Source organism: Pithys albifrons, chromosome 15 (genome assembly GCF_047495875.1).
Source record: "Pithys albifrons albifrons isolate INPA30051 chromosome 15, PitAlb_v1, whole genome shotgun sequence".
NCBI classification, from domain to species: Eukaryota; Metazoa; Chordata; class Aves; order Passeriformes; family Thamnophilidae; genus Pithys; species Pithys albifrons.
In genome coordinates, this window is record NC_092472.1 from 14,638,708 (window position 1) to 14,666,610 (window position 27,903).

At 52.4% G+C, this 27,903-nt stretch overlaps 2 protein-coding genes across 5 annotated transcripts in view; one reads left to right on the forward strand and one right to left on the reverse strand.

The window, feature by feature from the left end:
• CAMK2A (calcium/calmodulin dependent protein kinase II alpha) overlaps positions 1-7,699 on the forward strand; it is a 31,115-nt gene extending 23,416 nt beyond the window's left edge. Inside the window, exons 14-18 of one of the 3 annotated variants that reach the window (XM_071570548.1) lie at positions 3,011-3,059; positions 4,348-4,423; positions 5,255-5,349; positions 5,705-5,933; positions 6,140-7,699. In XM_071570548.1, coding sequence (XP_071426649.1) covers positions 3,011-3,059; positions 4,348-4,423; positions 5,255-5,349; positions 5,705-5,933; positions 6,140-6,143 — 453 coding nt within the window. In that variant the 3' untranslated portion in view covers positions 6,144-7,699. Of the gene's footprint in view, positions 1-3,010; positions 3,060-4,347; positions 4,424-5,254; positions 5,350-5,704; positions 5,955-6,139 lie in introns of all 3 variants that reach the window. The other 2 variants (XM_071570545.1, XM_071570546.1) reach the window with 2 other exon arrangements.
• A 5,343-nt stretch (positions 7,700-13,042) lies between these two features.
• Positions 13,043-26,418, reverse strand: SLC6A7 (solute carrier family 6 member 7). 2 transcript variants are annotated; one of them, XM_071569958.1, is made up of 14 exons: positions 26,090-26,418; positions 20,525-20,705; positions 19,702-19,833; positions 18,870-19,104; positions 18,233-18,371; positions 17,838-17,972; positions 17,083-17,186; positions 16,393-16,517; positions 15,907-16,019; positions 15,694-15,825; positions 15,272-15,371; positions 14,814-14,914; positions 14,427-14,594; positions 13,043-13,492 (listed from the first exon to the last, which is right to left on the reverse strand). In XM_071569958.1, exons 1-14 carry the CDS (start codon positions 26,120-26,122, stop codon positions 13,277-13,279), a joined length of 1,914 nt encoding a protein of 637 aa, XP_071426059.1. In that variant the 5' UTR covers positions 26,123-26,418; the 3' UTR covers positions 13,043-13,276. The 2 variants fall into 2 exon arrangements, with proteins under 2 accessions (XP_071426059.1, XP_071426058.1); XM_071569957.1 differs by having other exon boundaries at positions 15,694-16,019.
• Positions 26,419-27,903: the final 1,485 nt, after the last annotated feature.

The window sequence follows — 27,903 nt, forward strand, 5'->3', positions numbered from 1 at the left end:
TGAGCCCTGCTCTGGGGTCTCTGGGAGGTCGTCTGGTCCTAGCAGCTATGATACCTTCACTGCCCTGTGTAGTGTCACATCTCGTCCCATTGTAAAGTAATGGAATCACTGCCCCATGTCACATCCTGTCCCGTCCTAAATTAATGAGCTCACTGCCCCGTGTTGCATCCTGTTCCTGTATGTCCAGACTCGATGCAGTCACTGCTTTGTGTTGCATTCTGTTTCGTCTGAAACTTCTGCAGTTTTCTGCCCCGTCTCATGTCCTTGGGTAGCAGAAGCTGGCAGCCCTTCCTGAAGACAGCCCAGCTCCAGTGGCTCCCTTTCCTGTGAGGTTCCTGCTGAAATACCATAGCTCACTCTGCCCTTTAGGACATCTGTTGTTTCAGTGGAGGAGAGGCAAGTGTTGGCATAGTATCTGGTGCCTAAAGGGGCTACAGGAGAGCTGGAGAGGGACTTTGGAGAAGGATATGGAGTGATAGAACAAGGGGGAACAGCTTTAAAGTGAAAGAGGGCAGGTTTAGATTGGATATAAGGAAGAAATTCTTTATTGTGAGCATGATGAGGCACAGGAACAGGTTGCCCAGAGAAACTATGGACACCCCATGCCTGGAAGTGTTCAAGGCCAGGTTAAGTGGACCTTGGAGCAACCTGGTGTAGGAACCAGATGGTCTTTAAGGTCCCTTCCAACTCAAAAAATTTTCCTGATTCTATGGGAGGGAGTGGAGATCTGCACTGGCAGAGGGGGAAACTCAGTGAGGGTCCTGGTGGGAGTCAGTTAGGATGTGAAAGAAGCAACGAGGAGGAATGAATATCAGCAGTTTTTATGCTGCAGCCCACCCATGCACCCTAATGGGTTGTTCCATGGACTTTTCCAAGAGATTTTAGTGTGTGCTGCTTTTCCCTCACATGGCAGGCACAGCTGGTGCCTTGTTAAACATTCTAGTACAATACTTTGTTACTTGGCACTGCAGATTCTGATTTCTGCACTTTGGTGTTCCCTGACAGCCACTGGGATTCATTCCCTGGTAGCTAGAGGTGCTGAAAGGGTATGAGGTCAGCATGCATATCCCCCTGTCTGTCTCCTGGCTAAATTAAAAATGGACATGGGGAGCAGAGCACAGCAGGAAAGCGGATTCCAGAAATAGTTTGGGATTGCAAGCAGAAATGTGGCTAGGGGGTCATCCAACCCAAAAATCTTAAAGCCTAGTGGTAGTGGTCAAGGATAGAGACAAACATGCATTTGTAAGGTCTTATCTTTGGAGGAGACTTGTCCTGATTTAAAGCACTGGATCTGTGCTCAGGACAGCTTCCCACACTGTATGGATGCCTTGCAGGGTTGAGCAGCAATAGTCATGCTGGCCTTAAAACAGCCAGCTTAGTACTGGTCTAGGTCCAAAACTAATGGGGTGTCTCCACGCTAGTCAGTGCCATTGGCAGATGCATCCAGAACAGATCCAGAGTCTGTAGAAAGTCAGCATGGCATTTACTCCTGGCACAGGGCTGTGGTGGAGCTGCCTTAACTTCTCAGCATCCCACTCCTGTTCCTGTGAGATTGCTGGGCTGGTCACAAAACCACCAGAGTGGTCATTGACTCATAGGAGACTCCCTTTCAGACTAACCAGGTCCTTGGGATGAGCACTCCCAGAGACTGTGGCAGGTCAGGAGAGAAAGATGCTGGCAGGAACATGGGGAGGGAACTGCACAGCACCACCAGCACTGCAGCCAGCGGCACGTCCCTACAGGAGCAACACGTTGCCCCTCTGCACCTTTCATTTGCCCCTCCAAGAGGACTAAGAAGGGGGCTCAGGAGCTGCTGCCTCTCATGTGCTGCTCTCAGCCTTTCTCACTCTGTGTCTCTTCCTGTTCCATCTCTTCTCCTTGTTTTTCCAGAAAAGAAAGTCCAGTTCCAGCGTTCAGTTAATGGTGAGTGTCCTTCGTCTTCCTCAATGCCGATATTTCTGGGCCTCTCCACATGTTCCAGCTTTCCCTGTTTTTGGAATTTACCTCGGGGTAGGGAAGAAGGGACAGTGGGGTTGGAGGGAACGTCCTCAAAGCTGTATCACCCACAAACCCCATTTCAGGGTTGGTGCAGGCACTTGCTGGCCACCAGCTGGTGGGAAGCTAGCCCTGGTTCTTGCTGATGGGTTCTCATGCCGTTTCTCCCAGTTCTCCTGACTCAGGTCTGCAGGCTGCATCGGTCCAAGGAGCCTTGGAGAAACACCTTCCATGCCTCTGCGGGGACTGTATGGTCATGGGACACCTTGCCAACCTACATCGGGGTCTTCTGGGTAATACATAAGCAAGGCTCTGCTGGGAAGAGCTAGCAGAGCCATTGCTCTAGCTCCGCTAGCAGAGTTGCCTTGATGGGGCTCCTGGAGAGAGACAGGGGGTCAGTACCCCTCTGCCCCCCAAATCTGTGTAGTGCTCAGCTGTTTCTTGGAAAAGCTGTGTCTCAGCCTTCAGTGGTCCATGTGGGTCTTGGAAGCACTGTTTTATTGTACATTTCTCTCCCTACTCTGCGGTCAGTGTGGTCTCTCTCACTCCTGCACAGTCCCCTCTTTCTCATCCCAGCTCTTCCTTGCTGTTAATTTGTACATCTCTCTCTTTATTGTACAGTCAACATGGTGTCTTCCACCCCTGCACAGCCCCTCTCCCTGCCCCTCCGGCAACGCTCCTAGGAACCCACCAAATGGCCCCTGGACCTGCCCCCGTCTCTGTCCCCACAGGTGTCGGTAGGAAGGGCAGCGCCGTTCCTACAAGACCCTCCACAGCCCACCTCTTGTGCCATTGGCTACAAGGAGTGGAGGTCAGGGAGGGCTCTGCCAGCGCTGCCCTAGAGCTGTGGTTGAGGACAGGTTGGACCTGCTGGCGTTTTCCTTGGTTTCTGTCTGTTGGCACAGTCGAGAGCTGCGGGGTCAGACTCGGGGGGCTGTCGAACACACGAGCTCCATCTGTTATAGGGAGAAGACTCTTCTCACCGTCCCATCTCTCCTTTCTGTTCTTTGCTCAGGAATCGTCGGAGAGCACCAACACCACCATTGAGGATGAAGACACCAAAGGTACCAGTGGGGATAAGTGGGGAGGTGGGCAAGTTGTTTCAAAGGGGTGCCCATGGTTGTTAGTCTGCCCACCCCTCATGAGATATTGGCTGCAGCAAAATCCACCACCCTTGAGCTGCCTCAGGGCCCATCAGAGGTTACTTTAACTCCTCAGGTGGTTTCATTGCTGTGTTGCTGGGGCACTGCTTGTGAGGGAGGTGGGTGCTCCCATAAACAGGGATGTTTCAAGAAAGCAGACATTGAAGTGGCAGAAATCCGCAGGGATAGCAACCCGGCTGACTGCTCACCAAAATAAATGGCCCTTTGGGAAAAGCCTCCAGGGGAAATCCCTGTCTGCCACCCGCCTGCCTGCCAGAGGCAGCTTTCTAAGAATAACTCAGGGAATAATTTATCGGTGCTAATTTGTAAAGTCTCTCAACGAAGCTATCTCGGCACAAAGCAAGATGGACTTTGGACTGACGTGAGAGCTAATGGCACACTTGATCTCCTGGGGCGGGGCTCCCTCAGCCTGGACACAGAGCCAGGTGGTGCTTGAGAAGCAATGAGAGTCCCTCTCCTCTTTTCTGAACACCCCCCAGAATATGCTCCATCTCCTTTTATTAGTCATAATATGAAAACAAAAAAGAAGAGTCAAGCATGATGCCAGTTTGCATTTGAAGCAGAGCCTTGTTAATAAGCTCATGGTTACCTCTGACTGTTCCTCCTGCATCCCAGGGAGCCAAACCCACTCCTGCAGCACATCCCTTCCCAGGTGAACTTTCAGTACCTGGAATCCTTGGCAGCAGCTGCACAGTGCTGTGTGCTTTGAGAGGTCCCCCCTTGTATGTCCTGGGGTGGCTGCCTGTGTCATCCACCTGCTCTTCTCCCCACTGAGACCCTCTCCTCCCATTTCAGAGTGAGAGCATTCTTGGTCCAGCTTGCCCTGGCTGGCCACTGCTGTGAGTTCATGTGATAGACGGTCCCAGCTTGGCAAGGCTTTGCAGCCAAGACCAGCCTGTGCCACCTTTTGGGCTGAGGACAGTTCACCATTTGGTGATTAACCTCTTGGCTCTTTAGGAAATTACAGAGATTTTCAGTTTTGCCCTCTCTTTCCTTTATGGGGATGAAGAGCCTTTCCCCACATTTCCCTTTCAAGTCACTTTCCTGCTTTTTCCCTGGACAGTTTCCAAAGTCCCCCAGCCTCCTGGGGTCTGTTTCTGATGAGATAAAGAACTCTCCCCAGTATGGTAACACCAGCACTTCTGCTTTGTTTTCTCCTTTTATTTTCTTTTTATATTTAACCCAACAGTACGGAAGCAAGAAATCATTAAAGTCACAGAGCAGCTGATCGAAGCAATAAGCAATGGCGACTTCGAGTCCTACACGTGAGTGTGCCCAGCGTGGGTTTGGTCTGGGTGAGATCTCAGCCTCCCAAAGAGGGTTCGCTCACTGACAGTGCTGCACAGGAGGTTTTCCTGTTGCTCAGGGCAGGTTGACCAGGTTGACATGGTGGGGGTGACACATGGAGACTATGCAAGACAAGTAGGCGACATCAGTTTCAAAACCTGATGCTGCTCGTGTGCTCAGCTCTCTGGTCTCACTGTCATGGATGAGCCCATTTTGTGGTTTGCAGAAAGAGGAATAATAATTGTAAATGTGATTTATGGTGGAAGAAGGAACTTTGCATCCATGCTATCCATTATATCCAAATTGCCACAGGCTGTTTTGAAGCATAGCTGCTTTCTGCTCACTGAGCTTATGCTCTTCAGAGTACACCTCTTCCATGTCCAAGGCTGATTTAATTAGTGATGTCTGAGTGAGTGCAGGTCTTCATCGCTGCCTCAGAGGATCAGAGCAGGGATATTTTGATACAGAGCAGATAATATATATATATTTTTTACACCCTGTTTTCCTTTCATGCAAAGAAGATGGCAGTGATTGGGGAGGTTTAATTGCAGTTGGTGACTGATGGAGAATGCACCCTGCTTTGTTGAGGTCCTGGCTACAGTCAGAGTCTGGAGGCGAAGTGGGGTGGGCTTCATGCAGAATGGCAAGATGAGGTCAGATTTTTGCAGGAATTACTTGCTGGTCCAGACACCCCTCAGCCTCAGGTTGAGAGAGCCATTCCAAGCACGAGGCATTTAGGTTCTTCAGTCTCTCCTGCCAGAAGCAGTGAGATAACCTCTCCCTTTTATCTCCCTTTCCTGGCTCCCCAGGAAGATGTGTGACCCTGGGATGACAGCCTTCGAGCCCGAGGCTCTGGGCAACCTTGTGGAAGGCCTGGATTTCCACCGATTCTACTTTGAAAATCGTAAGTAGTTTCCTTGCTTTCTGAGGGAACCCTCCCACCTCCTATGGGCCTGTCAACCTCACTCAGCTTGCCAGAGAGAATAGGGTTAGGATGGCTGTGGAGCATCTCTAGCTGATCTGGAAGATCCCAGCAGGAGGCATTAGGTCACCTGGGCTGGGTGCATGCAGAGGAGTCATTGCATCGATGGCTTTCTAGGTGGACCTGTCCTGAACCCACCTGTGCAGCATTTACTCAGCACAACCGAGCAGAGAACCTAATGCAAGCATCTCCACTTCCCACACTGCTGCCACCTTGGGGAAGAGCCACCCAAACTCCTTTGGCTACCTGAATCCCCTTGTGCTTGTCCCCTCTCCAGTGTGGTCTCGGAACAGCAAGCCTGTGCACACAACAATCCTGAACCCCCACATCCACCTGATGGGAGATGAATCCGCCTGCATCGCCTACATCCGCATCACACAGTATGTGGATGCTGGAGGGATCCCCCGCACTGCCCAGTCCGAGGAGACCCGCATCTGGCATCGCCGGGATGGCAAATGGCAAATTGTCCACTTCCACAGATCCGGCGCGCCCTCGGTCCTACCGCAGTAAGCCCTGTGAGGCTCCAGGTATGGGGAAGGGAGGACAGGGAGGGCTGGGTGGGGGCTTAACACAGTGTTGAGGTTGCACAGCAGGTGGGATCCTGCCCTGAGGATCCATGATGGGGAAGAAATGACCGATGATGGGGAGAGGGATGCTCTGCCAAAGGAATGGTCAAAGCAAATTCCGGCTTTCCCTGGTTTGTGTTTTGCAGCTGAAGCGTGGTCCTGCCCGTGTTGGGTTTGTCACTGACTGACTACCAAGGGGAGACCCCCTCCGACATGTTCACTTACGGGACTTTGGCTGTTGGCTCTGCTGCTTGGTTCCCGCTGGAATAACCCCTCGCTTCTCACCGCACACACTCAAGGGCCCTGCCAGTGCAGTGCAGGCATCCCATCAAACCCCTCTACCCTGCTGGGGTCCTGGCACTGGGCCCCCTTCCTCTGCATGAACCAGGAAAAGAGAAACCATGAACTTAAACCCAAACATCTGGCTGGTGTACAGGCCCCTGTCCTTGGCTGTATAGTGTTGGTGGACCCCCTCACTACCCAGCACATCTCCTGAACTGGGCTCAGACTCATCATCCACCTCCACCCCCACCTCTGCTGGAAGCCCTCTAAGGAAGAGGGGGACAGTTTTGAGCCATTCTGTGCTGCATCCTCCCTACGTGCTGGTGGATTTTGCTTTGCTGCTATCGAGGTCCTTGTCTGCTGCCATGACTCCTGCCTGCTCTTGACCTGAGTTCCCACTTCCCAGCAGCCTCGGATGGGGAACTGCAATTAAAACCATTTGCAAAGTCCATATTCCATGCACACGTTGGCAAGGAGGGCCATGTTTGTATGGGTGAGTAAAGACTATCTGTTTATTTTCCCTTCCCAGTGCAGGCTGGCTCCTCCCCAGGAGAGCAAGTAGGTTTGCACCCTGGCTCCAGGCAGCTGCTGTGCCAAGAGAGATGCTCTGCCTCCTTCCTCCCTTCTCCCTTTGGAGCAGGAACCAGAGAAGCTGGTAGAAGAGAGGAGGAGAAAGACAACTGCCTCCCAGTACTACATTGGCACAGCCGGGAGCCAGAGTTCTCCCATCCATGCCTGGGCAGTGGCATTGTCCCTACACTCTCCTTTCCAACCTGGATTCTTTACCCCAGGACCCAACCCCGCCCCCATGTGCAGCACCGGCACTCCCCTGCTCCCAAATCCCAGGCTGGGATGGGGCAGCTGAACTGGCCACTGATTTGGGGCGCAAACCTCCATCGCCCACGTGACTCCTTCCAGCGACAACAAGGAATGCAAGCTTTAGTGACAAAACTCTGCAGAATCTGATTGTGCTTCAAAGAAAACAAGCAAGCCTTTAGCTGTCTTCTCCTTTGAGCGCATGCCTTTTTATAGGGAAAAGAAACCAACCTACCGTGTATTTCGTAACTTGATTTTGAGTATTTGCTGAAATGGATCTTTATGTAATAACTAGAAATATTCAACTGTTTAAGGTGGGGAGGGAGGGGGGATTTTTGGGGGTTGTTGTTTTTCATTGCGTTTACATTTGGAAAGGGGTTGAGCCACTACAATGCTCCTACGAGGGGTCCCATGGCTCTCAGCCCCCTCCCCATGTCGTGGTGGCTCATCCCATTCTGTCCCACAGAAGTGGATGGGCAAAGGCACCCAGCTCCAGGGGCACCCACCTCCCCAGGGCGCCTTCCTGCACCCCACAGGTCTTCCTGCAGGCCAAACCACAGTGGTGGCTCTTGGAGAGCCACTAGCATGTGGCTTTCAGGACACAAGACGTGGCTACAGCTGGGAAGAGGAATTTTGGTCTCACCTCTTTGCCATCAGGTAGAGAGGTCTGAGGATGGATATTTTCCTGGCAATTCTTCCGTTTCTCATTCTTTTTCCGACTGGAGCCTCTTCACTCATTGATTGAGGCTTCTGCAGCTCTGCTGCCCTGGGGGACTTTCTAGCTCCACTCTCTTCATCTGCATGGTGTTTAACTTTCTAGATGGTGTGTGTGTTGCAAAACAAAGAAGTGAACAAAAAACTGCTTGTTTTGGACATAAAAAAAAAAAAGAAAAAAAGGAAAAAAAAGAGGAAATATTTCCTCCATGTAAATACTGAGCGTGTATTTTGCCTTTTATGTGGTTTTGAATGCTTTGCTCTCTGTCGAGGCAGGGATGGCCACCGTGCCAAATGCAGCTGCATCCTCGCAGACTGCAAAAATATTTTCCCACTGGATGGAGGGGAAGAAATCCAAACTGCTGGGGCATGGACAGGCCTTGAGAAGTGTTTTGGTGTGTTCCGCTGTGCTGGCGGTGCGATGGCTGCTGGTGATGTGTGTAGAAGATGCCTTTTTGGGGGCATATCACAGAGCTGCTGCACGGGTGCCCATGTGGGTCACCATGCCCTTGGTGGACCCATGTTGTTTCACTGTAGGCTTGCAAGAGATGACCCCAAAGCAGGGAAATCAATGCAGGGAGAGGATTAGCTTTTAAAGTGGAGTTTTAGTGTTTTTATGGATCTGTTTTTCTTCCTGTAGTCAGGTACTGCTGAGGTTTTTTTCATTTTTAAAGGAAGGACTCAGCTCTTTCACAGTTCTCTCTCTCTCCCTCTCCAGAGCTGGCTCTGAAGTCAGCTGTGATGAATGCCATCCACCGTATGACACCCAGGCTCTCCCAGTGTCAGGAGGGGTTTTGGGGATTGGTATAAGGTGGATGAGGATGGAGGAGGTCACTGTAGGACTCTGCATGGGGGCTAGGGGCAGATGCCATTTCAGCCTGGTTCAGTTGGTTTTCAGGCTGCTGCTAAATGTGGACTTTGGGTGAGCTGTGAGGGGGAAGCTGCTCCAGCAGCTGCTACTGGGGAAAGGAATGGAACAGGGGGTGGAGTAGGATTTTCTGGGAATGACAGAGGAGATGCTGGGGTAAATACAATCTCCTTTCACTGAGACTCCACAGTCAGTGTTAGAAACATCTTGGTTTCCAAGAAGGCTTTGAGGTGTCTTCTTGAAGGGAGTTTCTCATCCTTGAGGTTTCCCTAAGGTCACCTCCCCAGGAGGCAGCTGGACATCCTGGCAACACCTAAGACATTTCTGCTCTTTTACAAGGGAAGCGAAGTCTGGGATTTCAACTCATTCTTGTCTTCCAGTCAAGCTGAAGTCTGATCCAGGAAGACCCAACTTCCCAACATGCCCATGCTGGCAGCATTAAGCACCTGCACTTTAGGGATCTGTCCTGCCTGGTTTCTCTGTCCCACCTTGCTGTGCTACTCCAGAGTGGGTTCCTGTATCCCCAGAGCATCTCTGAGCAAGCACTGATAGATCACCACCATTTCTCTCAGTGTCCGTGAAAAACATCATGTATCTCTGTCTTCCTTCACATTTCCTGATTTCTCCTAAACTTGCAGGAAAACTATGAAAGTAATCGTCAACTGCCACCATCCTTCTTTGGCTGGCAGAGCCAAGAATGCTGCTGTTACATCTGTACTTTTGAGCTGTTGTCCCCAACAATCCCACCATGCTTCTGGGAATGACAAGGTCGAGGGATGTTCCTGATAAGCAACATGGATAAGGCCACCTTGTTGGGATGGAGTTTGCCATCACGGACATCCTGTCCCCATCAGCCTCAAGGCTAGAGATCAGATTGGGGCACATGTCATTTCCTGGCATAGACAGAGCCCCACTCCCCTGGTCACCTGCCCATCTAGGTCAAACCAAACTCAGAAGTCCTCCAAACTCATCTTCTCTTCCATCTCTCACAGATCACATGGAATATCTGACTGGAAGCACTTGCTATGGTAGTCTCGAGTTCCCAGCTCCACAGATGGGCTTGGGAGTTGCCTGTTTCCCCATTCTGGATGCCAATGTCCAGTGGCGACATCATAATTTCTTACATTTTGCTGGTGCATCCCCTGAGCCTCTGCTCTTTGCTGGAGGACACCCAGAGGTACCCTGGAACAAGAGATCCCATAGCCTCCTCTGACCACTCCAGGAGAGGGGCTGATCCCTCATTCTCAACACAGGGCACATCTCATGGTGTGCACCACATGGCACTGATCCTCCTGTTGGTGGGGTAGAGACCTCGCCATCCCCAACATCCCAGGGTGCAGGTCCCAGCCCATCCATACCAGACAGGGAATCCCAGATGGCGACAGACTGGGGGGACACGAGAGCCACTCTGCCACCCATCCCACCAGCTGAATGTCCTTCCCTCCTGCAGGTCATTGACATGGATTGGGAGAGGGAGCGGTAGAGGGGACTGTATCAAGTGGCTCCTTCCTTCTTTGGGTTGTTGTCCCTTTTTTCTAACTGTTGCACAATTTTAGGGCTTTTTTAACATTTTTTGGACAAGCAGGGAAACTAAGTTAACAGTGGTTTAAGAAAAAAAATGAGATCGATCTCTCTTATATATTATATATATATAAAAATATATATACTTACAGGAAATCTCTATGGAAATATTTATTTAAGATGACTGCAAAAAATATATTATAATTAAGATTATACCAAGCTTTGTCACGTAACTAAAAGTCAGGCCCCGGGGAGGGGTAGCTGCCTGTCCCCTTGTGTCTGTCCGTCCGTACGGTTGCAGCTGAAGCCTTTCTCTTCTCTTTTTGTAAGTGCACTCGAACTGTTGAGCAGTGTGACCGTGTTGAATTCAGTGGGAAACCTGGGGGAGGGGGGGGATTGATTTTGTTTCCTTTTCCTTTGTTTTTGGGTTTTTTTTTTTTTGAACCTGTGGCTGTGAACAGAATGATCACTGCTCAAATCGAATTCTCTATTTGGGGAGGGTGGTGGGGGGGACTGGGAGCAGGGTGGGTGTGGGAGGGAGGGCGAGTGTCAGTTTTATTCTTGGTGTTCAAGTGCAATAAATAGCTACCAACTTCTGAGCATGGAAACGGATGATTCTCTGTCACTGCAGTGACTCAGACTGTCTGCCACCCCCTTGTCCCTCCATCACCACACTCCTGTCCTCGAAAGCATTGAGGCTGGGACCAGCTCACTGCAATCAATCCCTTTTCCCAGAGATGGGGGTCTGGGGGCTGCAGGGGTCTGGGAGCCCCCAGGAGCTGCTCAAGCTGGATGGGGGGTGTCCACTGGGCAGTTTGGGGAAGCTTTAGGGAGAGCTGGTACTGCAGGGTGAGGGGCACAGAAGCCCCAGCTGAGTCCAGGGTGGGTTTGGAGGGCTCCCAGAGACAGCTGCTGGGCTTTGCCCATGCAGGTGGGCTGGTACACGAGGGAGACTGGGGTTGGGCTGTCACAGCCCCTGTCTCTGTCCCACATGCCCAGGCCCTGGAGTGCCCTCATTGCCCTGCCTCACCCTGCTATCTGCCCTGGCCCCGGCAGGTGTCAGCACTGAAATGTTCCCACTGCCATGTCCCCCTCCAGCCCTGGGCAGCCATGCATAGCCCAAGGCACGTGTCCTCTGGCTGTCTCACTACCCTGGTGCCTTTTGCCCCATACTGTCAGCTTTGCTCCCCAACCACATCCCTGCCACAGCCTTGGTTCCATCCTTCCCACTGCTCTTCAGCACAGTGCTGGTTGATGACAGCTGCCAAGGGAGAGCCCCAAGGATACCAGAATTGCAGTGAGGATTTGGGGAATGTGGCAGGACCCCATGCAGGTAGGAAAAGCTGGGAGACATGCAGAGACCAAATCAGCTCAGTCAGCTCAGAGCAGCTTCAACTCCATGCCGTGGGAAGGTGTCAGGCATTCTTGATTCCTCCGGCACATGGTGGCTGGCAATGACATCATGAAACACCTGAGTACATCACCCACTCCATCACCCCACACAGACCCCCATGTGTGCCCCTTGCAGGGTCAGCCCAGCCTGGGCTCCCCACTCAGCACTCACAGCAATGGCTGGGCACCACCGTGACCTCCTGAGGCCTCCTGCTCAGCAAATAGTGTCAAGGTTAGAGCAAGGGATTCATTGGGGCCATAAATGTTTATGGCAGGCCCTACCCGCTCCCCAGCCACCACGGCCTGAACTTTCCATCAGCCACACTTTTATGGCTGGACTCTAATGATTAACCTGGGGGCCAGCGGCCGAAGGTGCCTCGCAGTGCGGTTGGGCTGCCGAAGCCCCACATGCCTGGAGAAGTTGTAGCCATGGTGGGGAGCATGGGGAAAGCCATTGGTGGTCCTGCACAGGAAAGGAAGGGCAGAGCTATCCAGGAATGAGTTCAGCATCCCTGGACAAGGGGAGGTGAGCAGGCAGGTGGAGAAGGTGTAGGAGCTGGCCCTATGATCTCAGAGAGGAAAAGGCAATAATTAAATTTTCTCCACCATAAGGAAGGAGAAAAAGTGCAGCTTTATGCCAGAATTCACCAGAACCAATACATAATCCAGACATAAACCCTAATTTTTGTGTTTATCCTAAGGGTTTGTCTTTCACCACGACAAAGATTTGCAGGACAAAGCCCAGACCGGCTGTGCCTGCCATCTCTGGGAGCCCCTCTAGATGTGCCCTTCTTCCATGCTGAGGACTCCCCACATAACCCACACAGGGGCTGTGTCACACACTACTTTTTACTGGCCAGCTGATGGTACATGGAAGGCACACACAACACTGGGCTGACGGGGACTGGCAGTGTCAGGTCCAAACAGCCCCACCCAAGAGCTCACTGGCACCCTCAGGCCAGCAGTGTCTGCAGGAGACGGGGTCTCTGGGACATGAGCTCTGGGCTGATGAACCCCAAAATCACATGCAGGCACTGAAACACAGCCCTTCTACCCACCAGGGTCCTTGGGGGAATCTCCAAGCCTTAAAGGGCCCGAGTTGGATGTTTATAAAGCACTTTTTTTTTAACTCTGTTTTGAACTGCTCATTTATTAGGTCAAATTTCTTTAGGAGGACACTGATTTGTGCAGGTTTTTCTGGAATACCTATGTGTGATCAGAGCACACTGGCACACTGTCCTCAGGGCATAGAGGATGTTACAGCCTCTTTTACATGTGTTTATGGGTTATTAAACTCAAATATACACAGAGAACAGACCAAGGCAGAGGACCCTCTCAACCTTCTCCGCCACCTGCTGCAGCCTGGACACCCCTGTGTGAGAAGGACAGGGCTGGGGCTGAGGGTGGGAGCAGGGCAGCCCTGACACTTCAACCAGACACTGTCACACAGATGGAGTCATCACACAGTTTGTCACATTGAACAGAAACACATCAGGGGCACTATTACGGGCAGCAGCTCTATCGTGGCAGGACCAGGGTGGTGGTGAGGAACCTGACAGAGCCGACAGCTCCTGACTGCTGCCTGAAAGACCCCCCCACAAGCTGTCCCAAAGGGCTGCAGTGCAACCTGTGCAAACTGGGGGGCTAGGGGAGGGTGAGGCCCCCCTAGCCCACAGGACACTGGATCTCCTCACATCATGGACTCCTCCTCCTCATCCTCCTCCATCTCCCGGTCCACCTCAATGGCTGTGTTCTCGTAGCTGGTGATGCCCCCGTATTTCCGCATGTGGACCATCAGTGGTTTGGGAGATTGGCTGCCCGCCAGACTCGTCACATACATGCCAGTCCGGTTCTCCTCCAGTGATGGGCCCCAGTCCATGGTGGGCCTGCTGGCTTGCTGGACTCGCTGCAAGGGGACAGGCAGAGGGAACACGGGCATCTTGCACCAGCACTCCCTCCACCTCCAGAGCTAACACCCCCACCCTGCAACTCGCCCATCCCTCCCAGGGAACAGGGTCCTCTGCCAGCCCTCAGGGCCTGGGAAAGCCCCCCTCCCCACCCCCCAGTGAGGGTGGTATGGGGACAAATGCTTGTCCTGAAGCTTTTTGGGAAGGCAGTTCAAAGTGCCTTGCTGTGGGGATGTCATTGTCTGTGGGTGTTTGTGGTGAGGGCTTGCAGGAGGGAGGTGCTATTGGAGGGCTACAACCCCGTGCAGTGGGGTTAGTCACCCAGACAAGGTGTTGGCCTTGGTCAAGGGGGCTCCTGGCCATGCCACGATGCCCAGGGCTGTGTCAAGCCAGGTTAGAGACAGCAGATGATTGCTGCCTGGGGAGGGCAGCAAGCTCTGCTCCTTTGTTTTGACAGTCTGGGTAGAGAAGTGAAGGGCTGGAAAAGCTATAAGCAGCCAGCAGCTCTATAACCTGCTCATGGAAGAAGCCTTGCAGTGCAGGGATCCCATCTGGGCTGCCTGCACAGTCTGGCAGCTGCCTGCCTTGCTCTGCCGTTGCTCCTGTAAAACAGGTGGAAAGTCCCAGGTGCTCATGCCTGCCCCACGCTTGGAACAATGTGGTTCCCCACAGGGCACAGCCGGCTTTCTTTGGAGTGGGAATGCACACAGGGCTGCTCAGTATCTGCCTGGCATCATGGTAAGTAGCAGTGCTGGAAATGCCTTGGAATGTGCCTGCCATCTGTGTCACTTCATGGGCAGGAAGGAGGGATGTGGACACACCCCTCCAGGAGAGAGGATACAGAAATTTCTAGAGGATATAGGCTTGTTAGGGGCTTGTGCTCACCCCTGCAAGTTTTTGGTGTATTCCCCAGCAATGCCAGGCCCCTCCTACCTCCCACAGTGTTCCTTCTTCTTGGAGCACAGCCACCACCATGCCTATGGGAATCATCAGGCAGGAGAGGACTCCCATGAGGATGCCCAAGACCTCGGCCCAGGTGGGGAAGCGGTAGCTGCCGTATTCAGAGGGCTGGTACTTGACAATGTTATATACCAGCAGAGCCTGCAGGATGGGAGGAAAGTGAGGTCATCCCAGAACCCTCTGAAGGTCCCATGGTCAAAAAGAAAGGCCTGAACATGATGGACACCTCCCAGAAGAACCTGGGATGGTCCCTGGGGCAGAAGATGCCAGCAAAGCAATTTGTCACACTGAGAGGTCACCCAGGGATACTGGCAACACCGGCTCTCTAGCACCATTTGGCACCTCAAGGTGAGCAGTTACCATCATTGTTACTGGGGATAGAACCATCCAGCAGGCTCTGAAGTAGGGCCCTGGTTTGAAGCCCAGCATCATGTGGATATCTCGGCAGAACCTCTTCATGCCTGCAGGAAGGAGAAGAGACACTCAGAAGTTGTCAGCCCTCTCTCTGAGCCCAGTGCCTGTACCAGGCTGCCCTGTACTGATCAAAAGCAGTGGTTTTCATCCTCTACAGCAAAGAAGAATCCCCTGTCCCAGGTAGGAGGTGGAGGAGGGGGTCCCAGCTGGTGCTGCCTGAGGGACTGGTCTCAGCACCCCACATATCTTTGCAGAGGTGAATCCAGAGACGGGCAAGAAGAAACAAGTGGTAGGAGCAGAGGTGTTTTCATTCTCTGTTGTGAGGCTGTTGGTTTCCCTACCACTCCCTCTAAATCCCTTTCTCCATACAGACAGCCCATCTCTGTGGGAACAAATGCCCTTACCATAGACACGTGTCACCACGAGGCAGGTGGTGATCACCACCACCATGAGACCAAAGCCAGCACTGTAGTCATCCAGTAGGACCAGCCAGTACATCCCACCCTGTGGAGACAAAGCACAATGGCCAATATCTCCAGGACCATCATCCCAATAAAGCCCTATACAGGTCCTTCCGCTTTTGTGGATCCTGGGAAAGACAGCAGTCAGCACCCTCAAGAGACATCACACTCCTTATGAGGTTCATGTAGGGATGGGAATAGGGATGGGAATAACACTGTGTCACTCCCCTTGGACCTGACATCTGGGTGCCCAGGCTCATTGTCTCTCTTTCCCCAGCTCTTTGTTAGCTGATATGCATACACGTGTCTGCAAACATGGCCCCAACAGAAGTTCTCCCTAAAATGAGGTCCTAGTTGGCTCTTACCTCTGTTGTGAGGATGAGCCCCATCAGGAAGAGGGCAATGCAGATGACAGCTGAGAATGAAGCTTTCTTTGGCCGCAGGTAGTAGGGAAATTCGTCTGTCACTGCCGTAACGATGGTCTCCATAAATGCAAACTGCATACACAGAAGGAGAGGGTGCCCTGAGCCCTCAGGCTGCCTGGGATGCACAGCTGGCTCAGTGGGCTCTGTCCTTACCTGGCTGTCCAGGCCCAAGGTTAACAGCATGAAGAAGAACAGGAACGACCAGAATGGAGAAAGGGGGAGCATTGTCATGGCCTGGGGGTACACCACAAAAGCCAGACCAGGACCTAGGGGAGGCAAAGGACAGCAGGGTGAAAAGGAGGTGACAGGTCTGGGCATGGGGGCATGGAGGAGAGGAGAGCAGCACCGGAGCAGGGACCTGCCAAGACTCTTGCAGGAGGAGCAGGAGGGGTCCTGCAGCAGTGGGTGGAGGGGTGCAGAAGAACCAGCCTGCTCCTTGCTCAGACCTTCATTAGACACCACTTGTTGCTCAAGGTTTACAGCACAAGCATGTCTCCCCCCTCCCCTCTGCCTGGCCAGGTGAGCATACATCTTCATCCCTTTACACTGACCCCCTCAGGTGCCTTCCATCCTGGAAGGGACACTCCTCAGCACACCCAGGCAGAGTGGGAAGGCAAAAGGGTCTTTATTTGGCCTCACCTGCTTTTGCAACCTGGTTAACAGGGACCCCAAGCTCCTGGGACATGTATCCCAAAACAGAGAAGATGGCAAACCCTGCCAGGATGCTGGTGATGGCATTACCCAGAGTGACTATGAAGGTGTCCCTACAGAGGAGAAATAAGATGCTCTGAACATTTTTGCTCCTTCTCACCCCTCACTAGTGCATGATGGCATTGACAGCCCCAAGTGCCACAGCAAGGTGTCCCAGTGTGACTCTCCCCCAGGGCCTCTCATGTGCTTTCCAGGGTCAAAAGGAGCATGTAATTTCATGACATAGGTAATTTTTGGGGTTCCACCCAAGCTTGCTTTCCCCTGTGGAGGGGATCAGACCAAACATCCAACACCTCTCTCCGTTGGTGAACTGCAGTGGATGTTTGAGACAGGACAAACAACTCCAGTACAAATTATCCTCAGTCTTCAGCACCTGCAGCCCAAAACTTTGAAGCTGGGTGCTCTGCCTTAGTGCTTAGGAGAATTTTCTCAAACAGATCCCTCTGTTCCTCTTGAGCCTGTGCAAGCTGCCAGGTATGCACATGGTGCTCATGCAATTAGCAGTGCTAGATAACTGTGTGCTGCACCAGCTACTTCTGCTGGCTTTGAACCCACTGGATGAGGTTTTCATGGCTCCCCCCAACCCACAATTCTTACAAGACAGCAGCTGGCTCCCACCTGTAAATATTCTGATGGAAAGTGTTGTATGAGGCGAACGTGAGGAGGCCCCCAAAGCCCACCCCAAGGGAGTAGAAAATCTGCAGGGCTGCCTCGATCCACACCTGGGGGAAGGAAGCAGTTGAGAGGAGATCAGGGACTTGGAAACCTCCTCACAAGGAAGATGGCATGGAAAATCTTCCTTCCCAGACCCCTGGGCATATCTTTCCCAGCACCCCAAGCACACACAGCCCACAGATCTTTCACTTTCCTTGTTAAAACACACTCACTACTCATAGTGGACCAACTAGTTAGTGCAAGGGCTAACAAGAATATTTTAGAGCCAGCCCAGTGTGGCATTAAATGCCCTTGTAAAACTGGGGGGTCTCTTGGGGACCACCCCTGCTGACCCCTGCTCCACAAGCAGATTTCTTCAGAACACCAGAACAACCAAATCCACCACTGGAACCCACTGCCACTCCCAGCCCATCCCTGGGGCTGGTATGATCCTGTCCATGGTTGTGGTACCAAGGGGAAGTGGTGAACACACCATCCCCTCCACGGAGGGCCAGAAATTCAGGCATGAGAATAGGCCACGTGGTCCAGAAAAGGTGTGAGGCAAAGACTTTTGGTCTAAGAGCAACCAAGAGAGGAGACCTTAGGTCAAGGGATGGTCAGAAAAGATACCTGAGTAAGGGAACTGCCTCTGTTGCACACTGGAGGTGGCAGAAAGTTCATTTTTGTGTCTTCAACAAACTGCACAGTGTTCTGCTCACCTTGGAAGACAGCAAGTGATCAAACTGGGGTGTGAGGTAAAACCGTATCCCCTTCCAGGCCCCCTCCAGGGTCACACCGCGAATGAGCAGCATCACCAGGATGAGGTATGGGAAGGTGGCAGTGAAGTACACGACCTGTGGGAGAGCAGAGCCAGCTGGCAGAGCTGGGAGTGAGGGCACAGCACAAGTGCTGCCCCCCTGCCCTGTGCCACCCTGCCGTGCTGGGGTCCTTGGGCTGCATCAGCCCTGCTGGTGTCCACGTGTAGAAGGCATCCCTGAAATGTCCTGTGTCCAGCAGGTGCTGTTTGTGCATCTCATTTTCCCAAATGTGCAGAGTCACAGGCACTGGTGAGCATCACTTTAAATCCCCCTAAAACAGACCATCCAGCCCTCACCTTGCCAGAGGATTTGACTCCCTTGAGGATGCACAGATAGACGATAGTCCAAGAAAGGAGCAGGCACAGACACAAGTTCCAGCGGATCCTCCCGGGATCCCCAATTCCCGAGCTCCCTTGGATATGCAGGACATACCGGCTAGGGAGAAAGGAGAACCACTACTGAGCAGCTATGGCATCCCCTGCCTACTTCTAGAGGCCCTCTCTGACCCTAGAAATGCCTCTGCTGCAAAAAATAACCTTGTCAACAATCCCAGGCACTGGCAGCTATTTGCCAAGGAAATGGGAACAGTTGGTGTGATTTCTCTATCACGTATTAAACAGCCTAAAGGGGATGCCTGGCATCTTGAGAGCAAATTCCTAGCCATTCCAAGCATGGCATTCATTTCAGTCCAACACATCACCAGGCCAGCAAAGCAACACTAGAACATGGACACCTCCCACATCCCAATAGCTAAACTGAGGTATCACCCACAGTGAGCACAAGAGCCCATCACTGCACCCACAACACCAGCCGTGAGTGCCCACATGCTGTGAGACATGGAACACAGACCCTTCCCCACTCATCCCATCCCCATCCTCTCCTCTGCTGGATGAGAGTCACATCCCCACAAATGGGTCGGGCTGACCTGTTTACCTCCAGTACTCCTCGCTGGGGCTGACAGTGTTGGTGATGTTGACGGGGAAGGTGGAGTTCCCCGCCTTGATGACGTGGTGGTCCAGGCACAGGTTGGTGTTCCACCAGTTGCCGCAGTGCTGCCAGGGCAAGTCGCTTGTGAGGGATGCAAAGAGGTAGAAGAGAACATAAGCAATGATCATATTGTAGTAAATGGCCACCAAGGAGACGATGAGGATCGTGCCCATGCCAACGCCTGGAGAAAGGAGAGGGTAAAGAAGGAGTGAGCCATCTCTCCAGAGCAGAGCACATCCAAAACCAGGGTCAGACACTGCACCTCAGCAGCCAAACGTTCAATCGGTCAGAGGTTCACCTGGTGGGGGAGCCTTTTATTGTAATTTTACCCTCTAGGCTTGCTTTCTATGTATTGTTGACCTATTGCCTCATACACACAACTTTACTCCAGCTTAATGTTGAGAGTAAAAGTGTTTGATTTCACCTTTCTTTCTGTTGTTTGTTTTTGAATGCTTTATTCTCATCTTTGTTTTAACAGTCATTTCTTAGCTTTTATACTTAATTTTGTACAATAGCTGGCTTAACATTTTCATACTATTTCTACTATTTCTAAAGCTGGTCATGCCATGCAAACCCTCAAAGACTGACAGATCTCATAGATATCTTGCAGCTAGTAAAGGAGCTAACCAAAAAGCCCAGACTGCTCCTCTGTCTCCTGGGATTTAACCATTGATTCTAACAAGAGCTTTGAGGATCACAGAATGCTGCAGGTGGTCCATGTCTTCATAAAACAGGTCTTGCAGAGGCCTTGCAGAGGCTCTGGATTTTCCCCACGCACCTTTAAAGAGAGGGCTTATCTTCCAGACTGCAAGTGGCCCCAGGCTGGAGAACTGGCCAAGTGACAGCTCCATGAAGAAGATGGGGATCCCACAGATGGCCAGCATGATGAAGTAAGGAACCAAAAAAGCTCCTGCAAGAAGCAAGAAAAAAAAAATCCTGAAAGCAATACAGAGCAAACACCTCAAGCCCATCTGTGACAGGGAATAAAGTTCACTCAATATGTGTGGCCCTGAGGGATTTACCCTAAAATCTGGAACACAGCAAGGAGCAACAGCTCACTGTTACTGCAGGAGAAAGGAGCTGTGATTCACCAGTGCCATGTTTCCACCCCACTTCCAATTTTTTTCTCTTTGCACCTTTCACAAACATCATGAATGTCTCCAGTTATTACTGCATAAAACAATTGTTCTGGGAGTAGTTGAACCAGCACTTTGCACCGTCTTGCTGGACTCTTGCATTGTAAAAGGCTCCCTCCTTCAATAGCTGGGGAGCATTTTCTGACCCTGCTGAGTCCTGAAGGACACAAGGCCAAGAATCTACTGGACACCAGAAGAGATGCTCAGGTGGTGTTCAGTTCTGCATTGAGCTGGGGATTTCTCCAAAGTCAGGAATACAGAGATGGGCTGGTGTGTCCCTTCTACATGTGGGTACAGGTGGCTAATGCCTTAAACTAGCCTGGGGTGCAGGAGGGGGCTGCACCTAACAAGGATGAGTGCTACTTCCCAGACCCAAGAAAGGGAAGGGAAATGTCTTTAGGGACATGTCCCACCACCTCAACTCAGTGATGGGAAAACTGGCCATTCCAAAGGATGCTCAAGTACCTCCTCCATTGGTGTAAGCCCTGTAAGGGAACCTCCAGACATTTCCAAGGCCCACACAGTATCCAATGCAGGAGAGCAGGAAATCCAGACGTCCTGTCCAATTTCCTCTGTCTTCCGGGCACTCGGAGCCCAGGTCCCCATCCTGGCTGCTGGGGCTTACCAGGAGATCTGGTGTCACTGGCTGAGCAAGAGAACAGGGTATGGGAGAGGCAGATGGGGTAAAGGAAGGAATATAATCAGAGAATGAAGAATGGGAGAGTGGGAAGGAGTGCCAAGAACTCGTGTGTGAATTCATGACCCTGAGCCACAGCACTGACACCTGTCCCCCGGGGACACCCCATCACAGCAGCTCTTGGTTCACCACCCCAGCCAACGTCTTGCTCTGCCACTGAGCAATGAAAGGCAATAAATACAATCCCATATGACCAGAGCTCCCCTGGGAAAGGCAGGGTGGTCCTGGTTCACCCTGGGAAGGCTCACCAGGACCCATCTTGCAACCCCAGGTTCCGAAGACATCCTTTCAAGAGGCCACAATAAACTTTCCAGATCTCCTGCAGAACATGGCCATGAGGACAGCAGGAGAACACCATGGCATGCCAGGGAGTGTGACACCCCAGCCCCATGTGCCACTGCCATGCCAGGCACTCAGCTGGCTGCCATTAAATGCTCCATATAGTTTTCACACTTTTCCAGCTGCCAAAAGCCTATGCTGTGGGGATTTTGAGATGCTCCCAGTTGTCCCTGCTGAAACACCTCCTTCCAGCTTCCCTACTGTGCCCTGGATCAATGCAGCACAGGCAGGGGGTTAATCCATTCCCTTCTTTCCCACTGCCTCAGTTCTGCAAGAGGGAGGTGTGAGTCCTGCAATCCATTTAGGCTGGGGTGAGACACCCTGAGGACTCCTTGCTGTTTGTATGTGGGTGTATATCAGGTCTACAGTGAGATACTTGGTCTGAATTTTCTTGGTCTCCTGAATTTAGGAGAGTGGGGAAGGCATCCCTGCTGGCTTCCATCCCTCCAAAGGTGAAATTCTAAGCCAGCAGCTGCCGGGTGAGATCCCATCACAGATATTCCCTCAGCAAGACCAAGAAGCAAAAAAGGAGTGGGATGAGGATCCTGGCCCTGAGGTACCACGTGCTGCTGTGCCCTGGCATGGGAGTATGTCATGTTCACATTGAGGCATGGGAGGATTCTGGGGTCCCTGCAGACCACCAGGACCAGGGCAGTAAGAGCCTGTTGGGGAACCTTCTCTTCTTCTTGGGCCCTCCAAAGGAAAAAGCAGCTCTCTCTGTGTCCCTGATCACAATCCTAGGGAACAAGCCTATGGGATGTGGTTGAAGGAGAGGGGTCAGGATTCAGAGGGATCAGCTAGAAGGATTTGTGGGTCACCTGCACCAGCACACACTCACAGCCTACAGCAGACCCAAATTCCCCCAGGGAACAGAGCTGGCTGGTGAGTAGAATTTAGTGCTGCCCTGTCACAGCCTTCAGGAAGGTGGCAGCCACCTCCTCTGCTCTCCTCCTCCTCTCTGGCTGGACTGGACTAGGGGATGCTCTTGCTGCTGGTTCCCATGGAGACACTGAGCCATGTTGTCTATGGCGAGGGCTTCCAGCTCCCACCCTACACAAGGTGCACTCCAAACCCCCAGCCACAGGCACTGCAGACATGCTGCCTGCAACCCAAAGGCACTAAACACAGAGGCAAACTCACCTTTGTCCCCACCTGCTGTGAAAACCCTTAAAGGGACAATACAAGCCAGGACAAACTCTTCCAAAAGCCAAACTGAAATGCAAAGCCCTAGCAAAGCTGTTACATTAAACCCCTCCATGAAAGGCCCAGCCCTACTGGATGCCACCAACACAAGGCAAGGGCCAGAAGAAAAAGTTTCAGAAAGACAGGCTGAAAAGTCAAAATATGACCCAAATCTAATACTGTTGCTATAAAACTGTTGCTACCTGGCAGCCCTCCTGCAGCTGCTCAGCACAGCTCTCTGGCTTAGCAACATCCCCAAGTCATGGCTATGCCTGCTAATTAGTCCAGCACACACAGCAGGCATGACCTGCAGCTGCCTGGGCTTGCAGGAGATGGACAGGTTGCTCTGCAACAGCTTCTCAAAAGTTTCAGCAGCTAAAACCTGTATTCACAAAGGTCCCTACTGAGTGGGGACTACCACAGTTGGGCCTTTCCCCCCCTCAAAATGCTTCCCAGTCCATCACACTGCCTGAGGAGCTCTTGTTTTCCAGGTTTGCATCACAGGAAAAACAGCAAGCAGGGGTGCTGGGAGATCATTAAATCCTCTGCCTAACTCCTGCATCTCTGTCTGAATCCTAAACACCTGAAAGAGGGCACAGGTGGAGCTGTAGCAGCTCATTACATGCAAGTGCCTATCCATCAGATGTAGCACAGAAATCAACACAGAAGCAACAATAAGAGAAGAAAGGAACCAAATGGACCTTTTCCAATCTGTAAATAGCCCAGTCCCCATCTCAGTCCCCTCTTCAAGGGCCATGGGATGTAATCTATCATCTGTATCTCAGTGATTAGTGCTCCCCTTATAAATATCTTCAGCTGGAGCTCTGCAGTTTAAATTTGGGACCCCACAGCAGAAAGCAGAGACTGCTCAAGCATCAGGTAGTCCCTCGAGACAGTGACAACGTGGTCCCCACTGGGCAGGCTGGGGAGGCACATGTCACGGATGCTGCTGTAAAACACACACAAAGGCTGCTCCTTGACTGCTGTGCTCAAAAATGCCCCGAATCCCAGTCTTTCCATAGAAATTACAGAAAATCTGGCCTATTTGCGTGACTTCAAATGAATTGCAAAGCAGGATTCCAACCCACCTTTCTCCCCAAATAGCTGAGAAAAGCACACCTCCCTACTTCAGATTGCTGGAAGTCTCACACACCAGCTCAATTCCAGACCTCTTTTTAAGATTATTGCTCCCTTTCAGCCTTTATCATAACAGGAATTTTCCTTTGATGCTACAATATTGCTCTAGTACTTTCCACCGTCAACTGCCATCCTTCAAACTGGGCTCCCGTCTCGCGGTTATAAACAGACAGGGACTAACAGCTCCCTTGGCAACCATGGCCTCTTTGAACACAGCATCACTTTTCATTATTCACCAAAAGATGCTCCCAAAGAATTCAGCAAATCAAAGGTCACCGAGAAGAAAAAGCACTTCAGTCTCTGCCAAGATAAGAACCCACGTCCATAAGGAAATTGCCTGGTGCTCGTTATTTTCTGTAAACCCATTTATTCAAACCAGTCCTAAACTCATGAAAAAAACAACCAGAGCAAAGATACTTTTTCACTATATTTTGTCTACATTCAAGCTGGCATTGTGGGGTTATTTTGTCAGTGTTTTGTGCACGGATCACAGCCTTTGATTGGGAGAAATGCCACCCAGCGCCAGATTTCTCCCCTGTGGATCTAAGCACAGTGAGTCTAAAGTGTGAGTCACTTCAGATTAGTTTGAATTGCTTGTTAATCTCTGAGAGAAAAAACCCAAAACAAAACAGCATAAAAATTAATTAAAATGTAATATTGCTTAGAAAGTGAAGTAAATAAAGCATAGCTATGGTGTGGAAGAGCCCCTCGAAAGGCTGCACTGACCCCAGGTGCCCCCAGCCCACGCCATGAGAGGGAGCAAGAGATGGTGGAGTCAGCACGGAGGCCTTTGGGGGCTGGAGATGGCAGAGGCTGAACCAAACTCATTACAGCAATGTCCAGAGTGCCAGGAATATGCACAGATACAAATGCTTATGGTCTTTCATCCAAAAACCCTGGGGAAGTTTTGCTGCAGTTTGTGGCAGGCAGAGGAGGGCAGTGGCTCAGGCAGGAGGAAGATGCTCCACAGCCTGGCGAGGCATGGGCAGCCCAAACCGTGGCTCCCAACACTGGCTCCCATGGGCTTTAGTGCATTTCTACCAATTAACTCCCAAAGCAAATAATCAAGTTAAAACATTCACCCAGCTCTTCTGAATACTGTTATGCAAAAGCCAATCTGAAATCCTGAGCCTGAGGAAGATCTTCTCTGTTAAAGAGTAATTTCCATATATCTAAAACATGTCTGGTGAGAAGAACTTAAAACTCCTGGCTCGCCAGTGGGAAGTGGATCATAATGCGAGGGAGAGGAGGCTCTCAGGGTCCCAGGCAGGTGCTGCAGTGGGGCTGGGCACACCTCTCCATCAGCCACCTCCAGCTCCAGGTAAGACAGATGCATTGGACACAGGGGTCCCAAGGCAGCTGCAAGCACCAAGTTCTCCCTCTGGAGCTCAGCAAGAGTATTTTTGGGTAATGGAGGACAGAGGGCTCTAAGCAGCACTGGAAATGGGGAAAATAACTCCAGAGACATCTGCTTTTCATCCCAGCTGATCGACATGGGACTAAATGAATTCCTGAATAAATGCTAAACAGGATCACCAGCATCAAGTAACTCAGCCATTGGAAGGGACAAAGATGACTTTGAATGGATCTTGCAGTCACAAAGTCATCAAGAGAATAGCTCCAAACAGGTCAATATCCTAGGAAATTCCTAGTGAGGAAGAAACTCTCCTGGGCTTTAATTCATCAGCATGCTGGCACAAGTTGGAGTCACCCTGCCCTGTGGTTAATGGGCACAGTTTGGCAGAGGGCAGAGCCAAAGGGGCTCCCAGCCTTGGGTCACTGCCCAGGATGCTCCAGGAAGGGCTAACCCACTGGCAGCAGCAGTGGATTCCCATGATGGAGCTGTGACTGACAGTCTCTGCCTGCTCCCCTCCATGGGGGACAGGCATGAGAAAGGGCTCAGGCCTCAAAGTGGGGGGAAATGGAAACTCAGAGAGGCTGTAATAGCAAAGTGGCAGTGGAGGGGAGCTTGGGATGAGAAAGCCTGATAGCTGGGTTTAAAAACGGTTCCCAGCAGAATGGTGGAAAGGATTTGTAGCTCTGCCAGCTCTGCTCTGAACCCAGAGTTCAGTGTCCAGCTGACCCCCCACCACCCAGACCCCTTTAAATCCTACGGAGGAGGATGAAGAGGCAATCCAAGCCACAGGTAGGAAAGGCACTGCCAGCTTCCTGTGCTCATCCCAGCGTTGGGACTCCTCACCCCCCGAGCCCGGGCAGTCCCGGAGGCTGGTGGGAGCAGCGTCCCCAGAGTGCCAGGCTGTGAGGAGCCAGCTCTGCCCCCAGTGCCACCCACGGCACCTGGCCAGACACGAGTCACCCACCGCCGGCAGCACCTGCTGGCAGAGGAGGGCTGGGGGGAGCAGGGGTGCCTCCCTCTCGGGGCAGCGAGGTGAGAGCGTTGGGCACGAAATGCCCCATCCCTCTGCCCACAATCCCACTTTGGCCCCGCACCATTCCCCTAATACCCGACTAATCCCTGCCGACTGCCCGCGAAGCCTCCCGAGGACGCGATGCGAGGCGATAGACGTGCCTCCCCCTCTCAGTGCTCCCAGGCTGGGGCTTTCCTTGCTCCCCTCTCCCAGACCGGGGGTACCTCCACTCCTGGCTCTCACCTCCCAGGGGTACCACTACTGCACGGCTCCTGTCCCTGGGACACCCCCGCTCCCGGCTCTCACCTTTCGGAGATGCTGCTGCCGAACCTTCTTCATCCCAGAGCCTGTTGCTATGCGCTCCCCGCTCCGACACTTTTCGTCTCGCTCTCTCCGACGCTGTAGAGGACCAGGAGGGAGCGGGGAAGCGATGGCCGGCACGGGGGGGGCCCTCCGCTACCAGGGGGAGCTGGGGAACGGTAGGAGCGAGGTTGGAGGAAAGGTTTGCCTCGAGTGGAGGATGGCTGCGTGCGGAGCAGGGGAGGAGGAGGGAGGTCTGTCTGTCAAGCGCCCTCCTAACGGGGAAAGGGAAGCTCTGGGACCTAAGCCCCAGACCTGGGCAGCGAGGAGGAACGGCTGCTGCCTCACTCATGTCACGAATGCATCAGGTCTCCCTAGAGGTAGACCTGACTTTGCAGGCACTCCGCTACTGAGCACCTCATGTGCCCCAAGCAGCAGTGGCAGCAGTGAGAGTGCAGATGCCAGAAGATCACAGCACTTTCTTGTCTGGCTCTGAGCTAATTTTCCTATAACAGGACACTTCTGGAGCCTGAGCAGGTCAAAAGTGGCTTCTCCCCATGCTGGCTGAGCCCAGCCCCCAGCCTGGGGGAGAGATTTGCTCCACAGCCATCAGTCTCTTTGGGTAGGACCAGCACATCCCACCATGCTGGGGGCGAGAGCAATCCTTGGGCAGTCCCTAGGGTGAGTGACTGAGCCCAGCATTTCGTGGGCCCAGTGCTGGAGCACAGGTCACTGGGAAGAGGTGAGGGTGGCTGACAGCAAGATAGGACTGTGCCCAGATCTGTGGCACAGACATGAGAAGGCGACAGTGGAAGCAGTGCTCTGGTTAGTCACTGCCAGGAAGTATGCCATGCCAGAGGCTGCTGGCAGGCTGGTGGTGTACTTGGCCACCTGCTGTGTGTGGCCTTATTTTGATGATGATTTCAAGATTTCTCCAAGAAGGAGTGAAGCTGGGCAGTGGGATTTGATGAAAAGCACACAGGAAGAAAGAGAAAGAAACTGCCAGGGCTTGTTCAGGACCATGAGGGCAGGCTGTCCCCACAAGGACCAGGCTCCATGTGGGACATGTGACTCAGGAGCCAGCTGCTGCAGGTGCTAAAACCAGATGTCAGTCACCTGCCAGGGGTACAACCATCAAGGTCACGTGTCCAGGAGGTTTGAACAAAAGGTTTCAAAACCAATGGGCACATGGTGCCTACCAGCCCCTTTCCTGGCAGAGGGAGACCCTGCAGGGTTTGCCCATCCCTGCCCAAATGGCAGATGCAGGGCGGCAGGGGAGAACATGGGAGCAGGAACACAGCAGATGCATTTCGTCACCCGGTCAAGGGGCGTGTATGTGTGTAGGGGGAAGGGGTGACTGGGTGTGTGGGTGCATTTATTGCCTCTTCCCGCCAGCACTGGCTCCCTGTGCACACACGGGTGGCAGGGACCCAAGGGCCCAGCCCACGGCTCCCTGGACTTTTACCCTGCTGTGCAAACAGGCAGGCGCCAGATTAGGGTATCATTTGGAATTTCATCCTGTCAATGGTACCCACAGCCTCTCTGGGCGGGCGACGGAGCATCTTCCCTATGTCCCGGCCTCCTGTGTACCTGCAGGCAACACAACACTGCACGTGAATTTGGGAGATGCACCTTTCATCCCCCCAGGACTCTGTTTCTCCCCAGACATGCCCCTTGCAGACAATAGTGATGATCATCCTGGGCTGCCCTCACCCCATTCCCTGCCAGGGCAGGATCCCACTGCTGGTCCCCACGTGGCAATGACAAAGTTGGATGCCAAATGCAGCCAAAGCCCAGTGAGGAAGGAGGGTGATTGTGGA

Bases quoted from the DNA above. Each gene is read 5' to 3' on its own strand.
- SLC6A7 (XM_071569957.1), bottom strand. From the start codon at position 26,122: ATGAAGAAGGTTCGGCAGCAGCATCTCCGAAAG. The intron at 16,518-17,082 runs GTGGGAGCCAGC...TCTCCTCTGTAG, and splicing joins TTCCATCAGAATATTTACAG to GGACACCTTCATAGTCACTC. The intron at 14,915-15,271 runs GTAAGGGCATTT...TCCTTCCTGCAG, and splicing joins CGTGGTGACACGTGTCTATG to GCATGAAGAGGTTCTGCCGA.